Source organism: Chenopodium quinoa, unplaced genomic scaffold (genome assembly GCF_001683475.1).
Source record: "Chenopodium quinoa cultivar QQ74 unplaced genomic scaffold, ASM168347v1, whole genome shotgun sequence".
Classification (NCBI taxonomy): Eukaryota; Viridiplantae; Streptophyta; class Magnoliopsida; order Caryophyllales; family Amaranthaceae; genus Chenopodium; species Chenopodium quinoa.
In genome coordinates, this window is record NW_018743348.1 from 141,761 (window position 1) to 160,000 (window position 18,240).

Genomic DNA, 18,240 nt, shown 5'->3' on the forward strand with positions numbered 1-18,240 from the left:
GAAGTACTCCGTGAAATAAAAACACCCTTTATTTTTATTTTTATTTTTTAAGGATTTTTCAATTGATTTAATTGTATTTTGGATCCTAATCTCTTTCCTTGTATCTTATCTTTAAAATAAAAAAAGTAAATAAATAAATAAAAAAAGCACATTGTAATTTGGGTTTTTCGATTGGAAAAATTACCCCGTTTAATATCAACTTTGCTCCGTCCGCTGAAAATAATCTGAACTTTTGTTTATTTTTAATATCCCAACTTAATACCACATCCGCCCAAACACTCATAACCGGTCAACCAACTTGTTATTACAAGTTACCTGAAACATGTCGGCTCATGATTATTTAAAAAAAACATAAAATCAAAAGGCAGCCATGGCAGGCGGCAACCCTGTCTTGGACCGGATCAATTTTTTGCTTAAAATTATACATAAAACCTTTAATAATGATTAAGATTATCCTTAACAAGCTTGGAAAACTTTAGTCGTATGAGCTTTTTTTTTATACTAAACATACAACAAAAGACATTAAAATATTGTTTTTCCTTTATTTATTTTCGAATTTTTCATAAATTATTTTAAAATTTAGGAATTAGGTAATTCTTTTAAGAATTAGTCGTATCACCTAATCAAAATAATTACCTAAGTCCTCTAACTAAAGCAGATAGGGAAGTAGGGTCAAACCCGCAGGGAAACAATGTCTTTCTATTCCTAAATAAATAATAAAATCTAAATTATCAAGTAATCAAATTGTTTTTGTGAGAATTAAGCTAAGGAGAATAAATAAACTAAAGCAAATAAAATTAAGGGGAAATCAATAAATCAAAGCCTAGGGTATAGGTTCACCAATAAATAATATCCCAAGGTAAAACACAATAATCAATCATCAATGCATCAATCAATTAGATCAAAAAGGGCTTTCACTACGTATTACAATCACATAATTAATTTAGCGGTATTAAATCGCATCTCTCGAATCTTGACTTAACACTTTATAAATTAACCTGCCTATTGAAACTAAGCCTAACATCAATTCTCATATGTCGAATCTCGAATCAATATTGCATAACTCATACAATTAAACCAGGCTTAATCTAATTGCATAACATTAAATCAATCAATAGGAAATTAATCAAGCATTGACAATCGACAATAATAAATTACCCCTTCATATTATTTATGGATCCCCACGAACCCTAGAAAATAAACTACTCACACATATTGAAATCTAAGCTAAGTAAAGCAATAAAGCAAGACATGATTAATCAAAACAATTAAGTTGTTGGAAATAAAAAGGGAAGAAATTGTTACCAAAATAAACGGAAATATTGAATTGCATAAACCAAAAGAGTTGTGAGAACAAAAGTATTAATCAAAAGCTTAAAGTTAACATCTGGAAATTAACTAATGAATGACGTCATTGTCTCTCTTAACAAAAGCGTATTTATACTAAGCTAAGAAATCCTAAATTAAATAAAGTAGAAAATCATCATTAAAACTCCTCAAAAACACGCGCCTGGCCAGGCCCGCCTTCGGTTGAGAAACTCTCGCTCGCTCACCCGGTGGGGCGCGCTTCAAGGCGAGGGCTACTACTATTCTTCCTTTCTCGCCCGGCCGGGCGTGCCTCAGGGCGAGAGCTGCCCCCAGTCAGGCGAGCATCCGGGCAACAAGAACTCTTCGATTGGGCTCCTTCTTGGCCCAATCAGGATTTCTTCTTTGGGTCTTTAAGACTCGGTCCATTGCCTCGGTCTCTTCTCCTTCATCGAGCCCTTAATCACCGGTTTGATTACTCCAACGCGGTCTTGGGCTACACAGAATGTGGTCATATGAATGCGAATTATAACCAATGCTCGTAGTGGCTCAAATAAGTCCGGGAAAATGCTCCAAATCTGCAATTTCCTATAAAACAATACCAAATCTACGAAAACATTAGAAAACGCATATTAGTAATAAAAATAGCTCCGTAAAGCCAAAAATACTCATAAATATGACCAAGGGACGGGGGCAAATCACTATATAAAATGGGCATATCAGTAAGGTTGGGGTATTTTGTTGGTTTGGCGAGCAGGTGGGGTCTGGGTTGGGCGTTAAGAGGTATGCCGACCATCGGTAGTTGGCGCTACGGTGGAAGGAGTTGGCTGCCAGGGAGGGTGGTTGGGGAAGGGGGTTAGTGGCAGAGGAGGGGGTTAGCTAGACAATGAGGGGGACTGAACGGGGGTGTTGGCCTGTTGGAGGGAATTTTTTAAAATTAATTTTTTTTAAAAATAATTAAATCATTTTTAAAAGAAAAAATGTTAAAATAAAAAAAAAATCCAAAATAACATATGAAATAGGTTACGATTTTTTGTTCTATTTATAAATTATGAGTGTTAAAGCAGTGGCGGAGCCCCCCATAGGAACATGATGGGACAGTTGTCCCCCCCATTTTCAAAAAAAAAAAAAAAAAAAAAAGGTTTTTGATAGCATAAACAGATGCAGTAATTAAGATTAAATACATTACATAAACAACTTGTATCACAAAGATTAAATGTGGTTTGGTGGTTGTTGCCTTGTTGGTCCTTGAATAAAGCTTGTTTCTCCCTTGTTTTTGAGGTTCAATTCTATACCCATCACTTTTTTTTAATTTTTTTTTCTTTTTCCTCTCTTTGAACTTTATTTTTATTTCATTTTATAGTTTATACAAAGTGCTCCCATTTAACTTCTTTTTTTCTTGTTTTTGGATTTTGGCCCTTTTTTTCTAATAGTATATAAAATATATATTTTAAGTATTTTAAGTCTTCAAACCTCTAACTACTCTCATTTAACTATTTAATCAAGTACCACCTTGTTGATAATGATTACTAATGTGTTATTCAACTATTTGTAATGAATACATATCTTATGTGTGCCTAAATTCTTTTTTTTTTATTATTTATTTTTTATTATTATTAATTGTTTGGAACTAAGTTTCAAAATTTATTTTTACAAAATACATTGTAATAATTTCATTAGTCAAAGAAAGTTGTGTTTATTTTTTTCGAATGTAACTCAAATCCCTTTACATCTATTATCAATTTGTTTAAATGCTTATTATTTGATAAATCGTATTTTTCGATTATAGGGGATTACATAACTTAAGATTGGGGTTTACCAACAAAAATTTATTTATTTTGGTTGATAATTTTCTTTATATGCAATGAAACTATTATATATATATATATATATATATATATATATATATATATATATATATATATATATATATATATATATAACAATTATGTGATCATTTTTTTTTCTTAAAATGTTTGTCGATTTATTAAACATCTGAATTTGTCCCCTCGGATTACAAATCCTAGCTTCGCCACTGTGTCAAAAGTCATTTTATTCTAGAATAATAAAGGTCATTTTATTTTTGGAAGATCGATGAAAGGTCGTATTAATGTTGCCAATTTTTCCTTCCCAGTTACTACCTTTAATTGTCCTTTGTTCCGATTTATTTTTTATTTTTGTTGCACTTGGCTTTTCATGATCTCCAAACGCGTAAAAAATATAAAAACTTTATTAATAAAATATATAAGACGAATCCCACGAGATCTCATATAACTCTATTATCTCTTATAGGAGTTGTTTGGTTTGATCATTTGAATTGGTTTGGAATGGAGTTATAATCCATTTCATCTATTTTTTTGTTTGGTTTTTTTTTTTTTTCACTTATGAAATCTCATACATAAGGGGTTCTAGCTCTACCTCATACTCATAGAATCTCATACCCACCTCTCCCCCTCAGATTCACAATTCATTCTATTAATGAAGTATATAATCCATTCCACCAATAAAACCAAAAAAAACTTTAGACTAGTATGAGTTTTAGAATCCATACCTCTCTAGTAAGATCTCGCATACCAATCCAGTCCAATTTAATGAACCAAACGCCACAATAGATTAATGAGAAATTATGGTCAAAGTTTTTAAAGTTTGACCCAATGATTAGCAATGAGGCAAAAAAAAAAGGGACATAGTGAGTTTTACAAAATTGTATTATGACAATAGACATGTGACTAATCTAATGATATACTAGTTTAGTACCCGTGCAACGTACAGTATTACTAAACTTTTTAAGGGATTATAAAGATATTATAGTTCAACCACTCTTTATTAAAAAAGGTGATTTATATAAGGAAATTCAAATAGCTTAATCAAATTTAATTAATCACATAGCTCATAGTGGTATGTAGACACAAATTGGCACAAACCTATAACAATGATAGTAAAATTATTAAAGAATTAGACATTGTCAATAATAAAAGAAATTATTGTATTGTGGAATTTATAAATGAAGTTCTAAATTAATTATTCAATGTAAAAAATTCATAAAGATGTATGTTAGGTTTCTATTAGAGGCGGTCATAAATAATGGTCTGTCTCGATAGTATTATTGTTAAAATTGTTACCAAAAAGGTTAAGTAAAAATAATAAAAAAAAAATGCCAAAGACAATAATTCAAAACAAAGAAAAGTATTGTCAAAGTTTTTTTTGTAGAATTTTTTTTATTATTGAAAGAATATAATTATTCAAAGAACTACAAATAAGATTAATTCAAATGATTTCAATTGCACTTAAAGTTATCTAGGAAAATGACTGAAAAAAATAATATTACCAATAATATATATATGTTGACCTATTAAAAAAAAATTATATATGTTGACCAATTTAAAAAATAATATTGAATTTGAAATAAATTTGATAAATTTAAATCTTGATTATAGGAAACAATATTATAGTTGAAACAATTACAAAAGAAACAAAAGGAGATAATTAAATTATACCCATACATAATAAAATCTTTCCCAAGAATGGCTAAATTTAAAAAGGAAAAAAGGAAAATAGTTTTTGAAGGGAAAATTTTGCACCAGGAAGTGACACATGTCATTCCTAGTATCTGTTTTAGTATTATGTTATTAATTGATTACATAATTTACTTATTTTAAAATAGTAAAAAAAAAAAAAAAAAAAAAAACCCTTAATTTATGACACACTGAAATGGTGACCTCCTCGAATTTTTTTTTATATATACAAAAAGACCCTATTAAATTATTTTATCCCACTAATAACCTTATTTTCATATATTATTAATTAAAATGAACTATAATTAGATTCATTCTTTTTTTTAAAAAAAAAAAAAGACTAAAAAGTTTTAACACAACTGCCACCTACTACCACCACCTCCACCCCTACCTGCCTAGCCACCCTTTCCCCTCCCCCTTCAGGCGCCCAAGCTTCACCCCGACAATTCATATACATGCAAGGGCTTTACAACCAAAATAAGCAATTGAGTTTTAATATCATAGTAGAATTATACAGAGTATTTGACAAACAGATTAGACAAAAGTTTCAGAATGACATCCCAATTAGAAAATTTTGAGGTACTATTCCAAAATCTCCAAAAACAATTTCTTTTTTTTTTTTTCAATTTTCACCTTTCTTTCTTCGACCGCTACCAACCAAACCGCCAATCCCTTCAATTTGTTCGTCAAAACCAAAAAGGGCCTTAGGCTCTAAGGCTTAAAAGACATGGAAGTCTCGAGTGCATGACACCACGACATGTGAAGCGGTGGCAAACTCAGTCTCGGACCCCTTTTATTTTTATAATCATAAAGAGAAAAGCACAAGAAAACAGAAAGCAAAGAACAAAAATTAAACCCAGCCACCGCACACCTTAAACCCTGACATGTGTATGTGATGTCACTCTGGAACAATAACATGTGGAATAAGAAAGAAAAAAAGAAAAAAAAAATGATGTTAAATGTTCCATTTGCTTGCAGTTAATCACAACAAATGTTGCCAAATTTGCATGCAACATTACCTAGAGATTTAAGGGAGGGGGATACAAATCCAAACCTCAAGCATGATAAGCATGATTTTAAATTTACAATCCTGTATCTACTACACTTCACCGGTATATCTTTTTTTTTTGACGCAATAAGATTTTGGAAAGCAATCAAATACATACTTGGCAACTTTATAAACCTTGGTTGCTTGCTGAACACGCTCACGACAATGGAATGATGAGAAACTACACAGCATTCCAGTGTAATTTATCTTAATCAATTCTACATTTCTTGACTTTGAAGAAGATAATAGCAAAATAATAGTGAGAGGAACTGAGTAAGAATGCAAGATACAAGAAAAGAATTGCTGCCACAGAACCAATTGCATATCAAATCCACATAACCAAAGTTGAATTGTAGCTGAAAGTTCCTAAGACAAAGATTCCCAGCAGAAATCTGACTTGACGAAAGCACCCCCAACCAAAAACATTGTCATAAGCATGTCTGGACATAAGCCTGTTTAAGTTTGACTGATAGGCAAATCAAATACAACAATTACATCTCTTGCCATGACATTAACCCATGCCTGTGCTAGTCCCTGTTACAGGTCGCAACATTTGATGACTCAAAGACTGGCCACTCCCTTGAGCACCAAACATGACACTTGACGGCATCCCTGAGGAAGAAGGTTGTATGGCTGAAAGCGGCAAGCGAAGCCCAAAAGAGAACATTTGCTGACGTGGTACGAAAGACATCTGTGGATGGTTCATTTGGCTATTGGCATAACCAGAAACCCCAGGCTGTGACGGTGATGCTGATGGTGGTTTACTGTTGATATTATTATTAACTTGACCAGACAAATATATTGGTGAAGGAACTCCACTGGTTCCAAATCTAGTTGTACAAGCACGAGCCCTTTCCCCAGCCAGCCTTTGCCTTGTTTTCTCAACTTGTTCACATTCCTTCATTAATAAGGTCTCCACTTCGGCAAATTGCTTCAGCTTCAATTCCAATCTCTTCAACTGCTTCACCACAAAATGTTGCTTATATTTTCACAGGAATTGTAAAAGGAAAATAACAACATAAGATACTCTAACTCCACAAGATTAAATCCCTAATTTATTAGCTGATAATCAAAAGTGTATTTGCAAGGCTAATCTGGACTTCGCCTTTCACAATACGAAAATAATGTTTACCAAACAGAGAAAATCAACATATTATTTGAATACACAACAAAAAGCCTTGTTGCATGCTACTTCAAATTTAATAACTTCCAATTGACCAAGTTCCAAGGAAAGACTTTTGGAAAAGGGGTCATATAGAAGAATAAGCCATAATGACCAAAATCCAGCTATCAGACTGTGTCTTATTTTGTTCATGAAATTAACCTAGGCAAATTAGAATTGGAAACAAAAAGTTTAAGGACACTAATACCTGATGATTTATAATATTAGCAGACAGCCTCTGTATCTCCCGCTCTTCATGGTCTGCAAACAATTTTGCTTTCATTGTTGCAGCAGCAAGACCAGCTTTTGCAGCACATTTGACTTTCTCGGCAGATAAATAAGATGCTTCTGAATTTAATTTGTCTAGATCCCAAGAACTTTGTTTGGTCAAATTCAAATGCAATATCAAGAAAAAAAGTCCCTATTTACTAGTATATCAATTAAAACATTCATTCATCCAAAAATTTTAGAAGAGTAGAAGAAAAGAAGATAAAGCAACACCTTACCTTTCAGCTGACTGAATTCTTTCTGCACAGGACCTTCATCTGAATCCATCCTTCAATATTATATAATGATTAAAAAAATTATTAAAATATATTATACGATATGAATAAAAGTAAGCCAACCACCCATCCAAAAAAAATAATAGAGGGTATTAAAAGTTGACAAAGGACAAAACAATAGAAACCATAGAAATATACAATTTCTGTGACAGCCAGCAATTCAGCAACGATAATTGCTAAAAGATTTGAAATTTAGGGTTTTTATTTTGTAATTGATTGAGGGTCTTTGCTCGAATTACATATTAAGAGCATCTGTAGCATTAATTTGATGAAATTTTATGTTTTTCTTTCAATTAATATCAGGTCTACTTTTTCACACGCATTCGAATGAAAGACGGCCCAGGCACATCGCCTAGCGCCTCGTCAAAGAAGAGGAAAGGCATGCGCCTTGGCTCGCCTTCTAAACAGTGCCACACCTTTCATTTTTAAGGTGATTATATCTCTGCACCTTGACTCACCCTTGCACCTAGGCACACTTTTTAAATCTAAGCGTCAGATTCAAATTTCTACCTTCAAGCTTCAATGATAGCTTATGAACAGTCAATGACATCATCAAAAGTCACCGTGATGATTTAGCACCCACCCCACAATTTGCAATTTTAGGAGCAGAACAGAAAAATGAAACTAAGAACACTTGAAGTATTCAAATGGAATCACCTTAGTTCATTTAAAACAATTTGCAGTCATCATTGCAGCTCTTTTCTAGGTTCAAACTTCAATGATAGCTAATGCTTAATGGACAGTCAATAACATCATTAAAATTCACCATGATGATTATGTACCCAGCCCACAATTTGCAGTTTTATGAGCAGAAAAGAAAAAATGGAGCTAAGAACACATTAAGTATTAAATCGATCAACAGACATTTCTTGAAATTCATAGAGAGAATTCACCTTTCAAAAAACTTTAGGGGGGTATTTATTTTGAGGTCTACATGAAAGGTAAGAGAATCAAGTAGGTTGATTCCCTTATGTCATTTTTTTTTTTTAGGCAAATCTATCATTCCTTTTACCCTCTCCTTACCTCCAGAGTCCTCCACATCCATTCCCACCCCCCCCCCCCCCCTAAAAAAAGGTTTCACTTACCCTTCACACAAGACCCACAAAACTACCCCCTTAATAGCCCCCAACTACCCACTACATACCCTAACACCCACCAGCCACCACGAATTTAGTAAGAAGGAAGAGAAGCTGCCAGTGCCAAGAAAGAAAGAAAGAGGGAGCACGGTGGTGACCGGTGAGAGAAAGAAGAGAGGATGATATTATATTGTTAACCTGAACAACATAAGACATCAAAGAATTTTTCTATCTTTCTTCTTCTATCCCTTTCTTGATGCCATTTCCTTTCCCCTTTGCGAATCAAACTCCCCGTAAATGCCTAAATCATGTGCCCCTCTATCCTGAAGCAACAAACACACACACTCTTCCAATTCATCCTTTCCTTTTTCCCAAACATGTTCTTACACGTAACACAGATCCTTTTTCATGGAAACACCTGTATCTGGTTCAAGTAAACTTGCCCTATCACAATTCCAATCATCAAAACATATGAATTTTCACCATTCACAAGGGTAAAAGAAAGTTGTTCTATGATATGACATAACAAGAAAACTTGCATAATTTCTTCATTCATTTAAAAATTCATTAAGCCTCATCATACCCATAGTTTTTTTTTTTTTTTTTTTTTTTTTTTTTTTTTTTTTTTTTTTTTAATTTTTGGAAAGGGCATCATACCCTTAGTTTTAGAAATCACGAGAGTTAAAACTCAATTAGGACCATTATTCATCCAAAGGTCGAATAATTATGAATTTTAATGGGGGATAACCAATAAAGAAATATTCCTTTTTATAAAGCATGGGGTACGTGGGGTGGGGGGGGGGGAGAAGTGAATCGATCAATATAATATAATATATACTAAAAGACACACTAGCAATGATACGTGATTTCCTCGTGATTTCCTGGTGTGTCCCTTATTTTTTTTTTTTTTTTTATTTCCGCATAGAATTTAAATTGTATACATAAATAAAAAAATTGATATGCCTTAAATATATTTAGGGCCTGTTCCGATTTACTCAAAACAACTGAACTGAATTGATTGAGGCTGAATTGAACTGAACTGAATAGAGCTGTAATGAATTGTTTATGAGAGAAGGATATTAGGAACTGAACTGATTGGAGCTGAACTGAAATTAAGGTAGCTGAATAGAACAGGCCCTTATTGCCAACTAAAAACTAATGTATAAAACAAATTTCTTCTTAACATAAATAAAATATTTAATGTGTCCTTCCATAATACTATATATAGTAAAATGCGTATTTAAAAATATTTGTTTGGCAATTAAGCTCTTTTATAATAAATTCATTATTATTTCAAAAAAAAAATCACTATAATATATGTAAATTTACTTATACAGTGTCAATTTAAAAATAATTATCAAAAAATTTAACCTAGCAGGTCACAATATAAGAGTAGATTCATTTCAAGCAAACTAAATAGATTATAGAATCAAGCAATCAACAGGCTTAGAGTACAAAATACTCTCAAAATCGACAAGACCAAAAGAAGTTCATACTTACAAATTTTTCATATTTCACATTTTCATACATCATGATGCAACATGCAACACATACAGCTGATAATCAATGCCAATACAGCTAGGGTATATAGTGCACTGGTCAAAACTAATACAAGCATACAACATAAAAATTAATTAATTATATTAAAAGAACACTGCTGTTTAGTAAATCATAAAATCTCTTTTCTTCTTTGGTTGCATAAGTACTTTGAAATTTGAATACAAGCTTACTATTGTTAAATATTGAAGAGACTTATGAAATTATGGGAAACACTTCATCTTAAAGTATGAAAACATAAGTGAGAATAAAACAGACATATATGAAGACACACCCACCTATTACCATGCAATGATCCATCATCCTCTGCAAGGGCTGCCAAAGAAGCATGAGCACAAGCAGCAGCAACTCTAGGACCTACAGCAGAAGCCAAAAAAGCAACCTGGAAAATGTACACTACCGATCAGAAGTTCAGAACATAAGAAGCCAAAGAAACAAAATCACTAGAATGTTAACTCCAAACAAATTAAAACATTAAATAACAAAAAAAAAAAAATAGGGTATAGGAAAAAATAAAAAAGAAGAATAAAGAATTAAAGAGAATTATGATGTCTGTCATTGTCAATATTTCAAGATGGTAAACCAACTTCTAAATTAAGGGGAAAAAAATAAAGAAAATCAAAGTTTTTCAAAAACTCCAAACTAGACCTGTTCAAAGGACCGGGGCCTCAACTAAGGCCACTACCCCACCACTATCATAGACGGGTGAGACCGGTAAATCTTGTAAAAGGGTAAAGCTTTTAACGGGGTGGCCTTATATGGGTTGAAAAGCTCCAAAGGGAAAAATAAAATTGATGACACGTATGTCAATTTCACACATGGCGGCCTTATATGGGTTGGTAATGGATCGGAGCAGGCTCTTAAAGGGTCACTCCTTAGTCCTTATTCATGTTTCATAACCCTTGAACCTATCCTCGATTATTTTTCACCCACCAAAAATCAAAATATCAATTCGAAATAATTATATAAAAATAAAAAATAAAAAAATAAAAGAGAGAAAGAGAGACAAACTTTATAAACTTACATATCTACACAATTACTCTGTTAGTTTCATCAAAACATCAATTTTTTTTAAAATCTTTAGATGAATAGGTTTTAGACATGAAGTTTCAACTCACCTTCGCTCATATCAATTAACTATTACTAAAACAGATCACGCTGATTTAATGTAAGTGGGTTTTACTTGTTATTTTATTGGAGCACATATAACAATAATAATTAAAGGGAGCAACTTATTCATTGAGGCCAAAAGTAAGCACTTTTCGTATTTTTCTAAAATTCTAGTTTTGTAATATAGGTTCCACTTTCTAGTAAAAGGAAAAGGTAGCCAAAAAATCTAAACGACAGCTGAGAAAGGCTAATGTTTTTGTCGCTTAATTTATTAGTCATTCACGCAGTCCCAAGTTCAAATTGTGCTTATTTTGATTTTTAATTTTGCCGTTTAAATTTTGTAGGTGCACACATACAAACGATATGTGATACATGGAGATATGTTGTTGAGAAGGGTTAATGTTTTTTGGTATATGTTAGGGCTTAACTAATTTCATCTAATTGCTCTCTCTTTGTTTATGACCCCACAACTCCCACTTTAAATGCCTTTGAGATTCTAATCTATGTATCTATGTTCTGAGATTTTCAGATTTCGATTTTCTTAACTCCAATGAGAATATAATACATGAAACACTAAAACCGACGAATTTTTTTATGTATTATTATACATGAACTTTAGCCAATTTTGTTTATGAAACCGTGCATCACATGGGTGGTAACCTAGTTTGGAATAAGAGTTGGAAAATTCTGAAAAATACTAGTGGAAGAGAGAAAAAATAACAAGGAAAGAGTATGTAGGAGAGAGAAAACAGAACCAAAAAAACCCTCGTCGTCGCCTCTTCAGCCATTGATGTGTTTCTAGCCGAGCTTCTCTCTCCTATTTGTGTGAGAGCTGAGCAACAAGTTTATCATGACTCAATGTTAAAAATTCTAATAAAGGCACATTTAAGGCCTGTTCACTTCACCTTATTTTTGCTAATCTACCTTCTCTTTTTATCATGTGCTCTCTTCTCTCTTTCTTTCTTTCCACAAACTCCAAGTATCTCTTCCTACTCCAATAATTTACTGAACTAAAATTATTTTTACTGATTTTCTATTATATTTCTTATTTAAGTTTACTGATTTTTACGAAACTGAAATTACTTTTACTAAACTGAAATTATTTTTGCTTAACTGAAATTATTTTTTTAAGGTGAAGTGAACAGGGCCTAAGTGTTGACAAGGTTTTTTTTTTTTATAACAATTTAAGAAGCCTATTTAAGTTCAAAACAGGCCAGGGCAGATGACCCTAGACCTGCCCAGATCTATTTAAATGTTTATCAAGGCCCGCCCTGACCTGCCCCATTAAGATCTGACCGCGCCCCTGACCTGCCCCATTAAATAGGTCTAGATCAAATCATTTAGTATTTTCGGGGAGGCGGGGGGGGGGGGAACCTTTTTCCCTAAAGCATATACATGCAAATTAATCCATAAGAATGAAATATGCGCACAGAATAATGTATGGGAAACCACTTGTATTTTGATTGTTACGCAAGAAAGAAAAATCAAAACTAAAGCAAGTAAAACGAACAGTATGCACATACCAGAGCCATGACAGGATTTTCAGAATTTACGAATGGAAACCTATTTTCAGAAGAAACATGCTCCTGAGGTCCTGAACCGATGACATATGGGTGTGTATTAACGTTGAGTTTCATGAAACAAAACAAAGGCAGATATTGCAAGAGAGCAATCATTACACGAGGAAATACACAAGGAGTATAAAAACCTGAAGAAACGCCATTTTCATTCAGACATGGTCTACCATGATTGTCCATAACCGACCCATTAGTTTGACCAGAGGAACATGGAACTTCAACTTTTTCTAGTAAGCCATCCTCTACGGGTAAACGAAGAAAGTGAAGAATGCATTGTGCCTTTGACTTAGTTCCAACATGCTCAGCTATTTCATTCCAGCTATCATTAAAAATTTCAAGTGCCTCAAGAAGTAGAAGTGTTTCCTGATCAGTCCAAGTATCTCCATCTTGATCACCATATTCTTTTGAAGGATCTATCTTAATGAAATCCATGCTTGAATGACCAATAATAAGCCTCCCTTCATGGTAGCAATTAGAACACAGCATTGTATCACCCTGTTGACGAAAGATTATTAGGTGAAGAAAATTGCATGAAACTAAGACAAACAACAAGGCCATGCCACCTCCAAAAAAATGGCACGGGTATACAGGGTCTTGGATTCATCAAGTGAAAATCAAAAAAGATAATATATCAGGCATATCTTTAAGTCAAACATGCCAGTAAAGAGAAACAGGCTCATCATGTTTTTTCCTCTTCTCTAACCCATTACCCACATAGAACCAGCAATTAGAAATGTAAAAGATATATGTACAAGGCCATAACTTGCTATGTAGGAAGCTTCTTTCAACTTAGTGACCTGCTAAGGACAAGGCTTACAGTGATAGATTATCACTCCTTTCACTTTACATGGCATTTTGTAATACAAAACTCACCTTTGTTATCTTAAAACTTGAACCATAGATTATATAGGCCTCTTCCTTGACACAATTCACATTACAGGAGTTCAGCAATGAATCACAATCTATAGCCCAATAATCATGCTTCTAAGTCTTCTAGGACAAGTACCGAAGAGTATGTTGCAGTCACCAGTTTAGAAAGAGGACAGGTTACAAGCACTAAAGCTTGGGATACCTCTTTTTCCATCTAGTCCATTTTTTCTCAATATGTCCCTGGCAGATCCAGGGTATAGCCAAAACAGATTGAGGCTTCTAAAAGCATGTCTATGTTTTAGGGTCAGTAAAACCATTACTAAGCTTAGCATGGTGCATAGCCCTATAGAAATAGTCTAAATTATGGGGTTTTTTTATTCACAACAAAAGTGTCAATTTAAAGAAAGTCAAGGAGCATGACCCTAAAAAACAAAACTAGCAAGCATCCCAATGGCATGCACATGTATATGCACCACTTTGGTAATTTAAGATGTGAAGGTGATGGGATTGGATAAATAAGCGAACTCCATCTTGAAAATGGAATAGTTCGTGGAGTAAAATAAAGAGGTGAGAGTTGAAACAGCTCGTGTTAGCTTGGTTAGTGACACCAAGTCGTGGGTACCCCATGAGATCGAGGTGGGTCAAACACTTAACCAAAGAAACTAAAACAAGTATCATTAACATCAATATGACTTCAAATACACAAAGATGTCTTATTTTTTTCCTCCTTTAATGCAGGCCCTTCCTCCATCAATAAAATATATTCGAGTATCCCTCCCACTTGGACTCTTAATCCACCATGGTCAGTGCTTGGATGTAGATGCTTATACTGAGTTTTTTTATTTAAAAAAAAAATTGAAAACTTTATTTATCAAACAACTATTCATCTATTTATTTCGTTGAAATTAGAGGGCAAGAAGCCACCATATGCAAATCAGCAGTCTGATGTTTGATGTCCAATGACCAATCTGGATCTTGTGAAAAAAATTCCAGTGGAAGCATTGAAGTTGGTGTAAGCATTGATCAAGTTGACAGGTGAGATGAGGAGGAGACAGTACTAGGTAAGGATGGTTGAATTTTATTTTATTTTTATTTTTTTTGGGTGGGGGGGGGGGGTCGGATCATTATTACACTAACCAATCAACAATAATTCCTATTTACTTAGAATACCCAGCATACAACATGTATAATGGAAGGGTTTTCATCTGTTTCCATTTCTTGATTACATTCTTAAGGTGAAACCAGACACCCCCTTAGATCAGACCGCTGGAATTTATCGTATCTTTTTATCATATATATCTCACATTCCCATTCACTACTATCTTTCTAAAGTTGATTTGACATAAACTTAGAATAAGTTGTTCTAAATTCTGCTACAAATGTCAGCAAAATGGACCAAAAAACATCCAGATGACTCAAATTCAAGTGCAGTTCTTCTAATTACTATATTAAATGATTTAACAAAGTCCATCCCTCATTATATTTTGACCGATTAACATAATAGGGCTATGATATAGATACTTTTTCACAAGGAGTTCCTCCATTTCGGTAACAGAAAATAAGAGTACGTATTGTACCTTTCAATTAACAAAAGGAGTAGCATAAAATCGCAAAGCTAAAGTGCATACGAATAAGATTGAAAGACTGCCTTAATTGACTGATAATAAATTTAAAAAAAAAAAAAAAAAAAAAAAAAGATGGAAGGTAACTATGATAGCCAAAAAAAAAAAAAAAATAATGCAATTTACCTCCTTAATTGACTGATAATATGCAGTTAACAGGGGCTGAGAGCAAAAATTACAGTTACTTTCTGATAACATCTCCCGTACTCTACTGTCCAAGTCAGCAAGATCAGGGGAAGTTGAGGGAAATGACGAGGGCAAATCACAAGGCTTCGACCTACATTTTGGAAGGTCAAACTTGATTAAACTATCAATGGACTTCAACATAACTGATGGCACATGAACTTCGCCATTTGAATCCTCTCTCAAATACGACTCAAAACTCCAAGACTCCCGAGGAGGCGAAGGAGAACAATAGTTAATGATCCCCCAATGATCAAGGAAACGGAAGATTCGACTGAGATCTTCGTGATCAACACCAACAACCAATTCTTGGCAATCCCCAATTGATAACCTCTTCTCCAAGTTTTCCATGTATTTGGCAACAATTAGATTACAACAATCCAGATATTTATCAGCATTGTGTTCAGCAGACTTGCCAGAAAAAAAATGAGGCACCACTTGCCGTTCCAACCTGTGCACTGTTGTCGGTTGAAACCACTCTGTTGATGAAGAAGAAGCCAAAGGTCAACAACAAATGAGATTGAATTGTAATAAACAATTGAACCAACTTCATAGAAAACCAAGCAATAACTTGTGTTAGCTAGAATAATATTGTTATATAAAGTCCCAAGTATCCAGTTTACTAGAATTATTAATTAGACGGGGATTGAGCTAACAAATAGTGACGAGTACCTATCAGCAAATTATAACCTAATATAGATCATAGAGGCAACGACCAAAACAAAAATAGTGAAATCACATCTGAACATAGATCATAGAGGCAACTCAAACAAAAATAATGATACTTTGTTGGAGAGAAGAAAGACACCTGCGTGAAAGGGGAGAACATGAAGCCTGTCCCAAAACATCTTAACCACACCCCTACCTTCCCTAATGGGAGGTGGAGTAATCACAACTGAACTCTCTTGGTCCCCTGAACCTGAACCCAAACCCAACAGAGCAGGGTTATCTGCTGGCACAGCGGACAATGCCTGAAGCTGCCCGTACGATATATTCTCCAAATTGGCACCTCCACCCAAACACTGCCCCTGCCCCTTGATTTCTCTTTCTCTCTCAGCAGCAGCAATTTCTAGCACAAGCGAATGGGGCCTGTTCACATCATACTTCATGGCAGCAGGGAAGTCCGAGATTCGGATGCCACTTCCAGAGATCACTTCAGGTCCAGATATTGCCCTAATTCTGGGATTTTGGGCATTCTTAGGGTTAGGGTGGAGATCCTCGTCTTCATCTGCCTCTGCCGCAACCTCGTTCTCTTCTTCTTCGTCTTCTTCTTCCTCATCACCGCTACGGTGCCGTTTCATGGTCTTTGGCCCCCTTGCTTTCCGCCTTTTGTGCCGAGCGTCTGCACAAATTAGTGGAAATAATAATATAAAAAATAGAGCATTATCACACAAAAGAGAAACGAAATGGAGTGAATTTACTTTACCTGATGGAGAAGTTGGCATTATAGCAGCAAATTAGGAGGAAGATATAACTGTGGGGTCTGGGATGCGTATAGTTATTTGTGGAGTGACAAAAGAAGAAAAGGAGCGAGGGAAAAGGGCATTATCACAAGGGAAAGAGAAGGTTGGAAAGAATGGACAATTGTCCGATCAAATTGAAGAACCATCGGATTTGATGCTTCAAGGTCAAAGTTTCATTGACGAGGGACATATTGATGCCAATAATACCCAATAAAATATTAATGAACACAATATATCTCAAGGGATTTAAGATTAACATTGAATACAACTACGTTTTGAGAGCTTTAAAAGTGAAATAATGTTTAGAATTGAAAGCAGTTGCATTTTTTTGGGAGGTTGTAAATTAAAATCAAGTTATTTTATTAGAAACATTAATTGTTAGGGGGCTGTAAATTTTTTGTACATGCATGACAGTAATGTTAGAACATATGCATGTGAATTGGTACATACTAATGTAAGTGGTATAAGTATGAATCATGGTACCTTGTTTTGGTATGAATATTGTAATCATGGTACCTTATTTTGATGGGTACCTTTTAATTTCTGTTGTTTCACACTATTTTTTGAGTTTGAGCCTAATTCAAAGTATTTCTAGCCATTTTTTATTCTTCTAACTTTTTGAAAGTCAAAATTCTAGAATTTAATTACTGGTTGTTTAATTATGTATTTCAATATAATTAGGAATAGAATCCAACTCGTGTTACACACACTCTTTCTGCTTATACCAAATATCAGAAAACCGGACAATGGCATGATGCTTAACCACCACATTAGACAACAAAAACGTGCAAAAATGTAAAATCTCAGTTTGAGAAACCCTAACCGGACCTTCCCCACCATCTCTAGGGTTCCGATTAGAGTTCTCAAAGGTGGGAGATGGGTTTTAGGGGGTTTTGTACATGGAGGAATGGTGGTTTCGGGGAGAGTTGGTGGTTAGGGGGAATAGGGAAGGGGGGTGATAAGTCTATTTTATATATATTTTTATTCTCCGTCCCATGGTCATATTTGTGCTTATTTGAGCTCTACGGAACTATTTTTATCACTAATATACGTTTTCCAGTGTTTTTGTAGAGTTGGTATTATTTTGTAGGAATTTGCAGAATTATATTAATTTCCGAGCTTATTGTGCCACTACGAAGATATTGGAGTTTGATCGTATTTTATGACCGTATATTTGAAGCCCAAGACT

At 34.0% G+C, this 18,240-nt stretch overlaps 1 protein-coding gene across 1 annotated transcript; it reads right to left on the reverse strand.

Moving 5' to 3' along the window:
• Positions 1-6,155: 6,155 nt before the first annotated feature.
• LOC110737988 (SWI/SNF complex subunit SWI3C-like) lies at positions 6,156-17,168 on the reverse strand. Its single transcript, XM_021918342.1, has 9 exons — positions 17,015-17,168; positions 16,397-16,930; positions 15,532-16,067; positions 13,045-13,408; positions 12,860-12,930; positions 10,505-10,608; positions 7,537-7,586; positions 7,239-7,393; positions 6,156-6,826 (listed from the first exon to the last, which is right to left on the reverse strand). The coding sequence occupies exons 1-9, from the start codon at positions 17,031-17,033 to the stop codon at positions 6,380-6,382; spliced, it is 2,280 nt and encodes a 759-aa protein (XP_021774034.1). The 5' UTR covers positions 17,034-17,168; the 3' UTR covers positions 6,156-6,379.
• Positions 17,169-18,240: the final 1,072 nt, after the last annotated feature.

Coding starts and splice junctions, on each gene's coding strand:
- LOC110737988 (XM_021918342.1), bottom strand. Junction 12,931..13,044: donor TGAAAATGGCGTTTCTTCAG/GTTTTTATACTC, acceptor TCATCGGTTCAG/GACCTCAGGAGCATGTTTCT. Junction 7,394..7,536: donor AGAATTCAGTCAGCTGAAAG/GTAAGGTGTTGC, acceptor CTTGGGATCTAG/ACAAATTAAATTCAGAAGCA.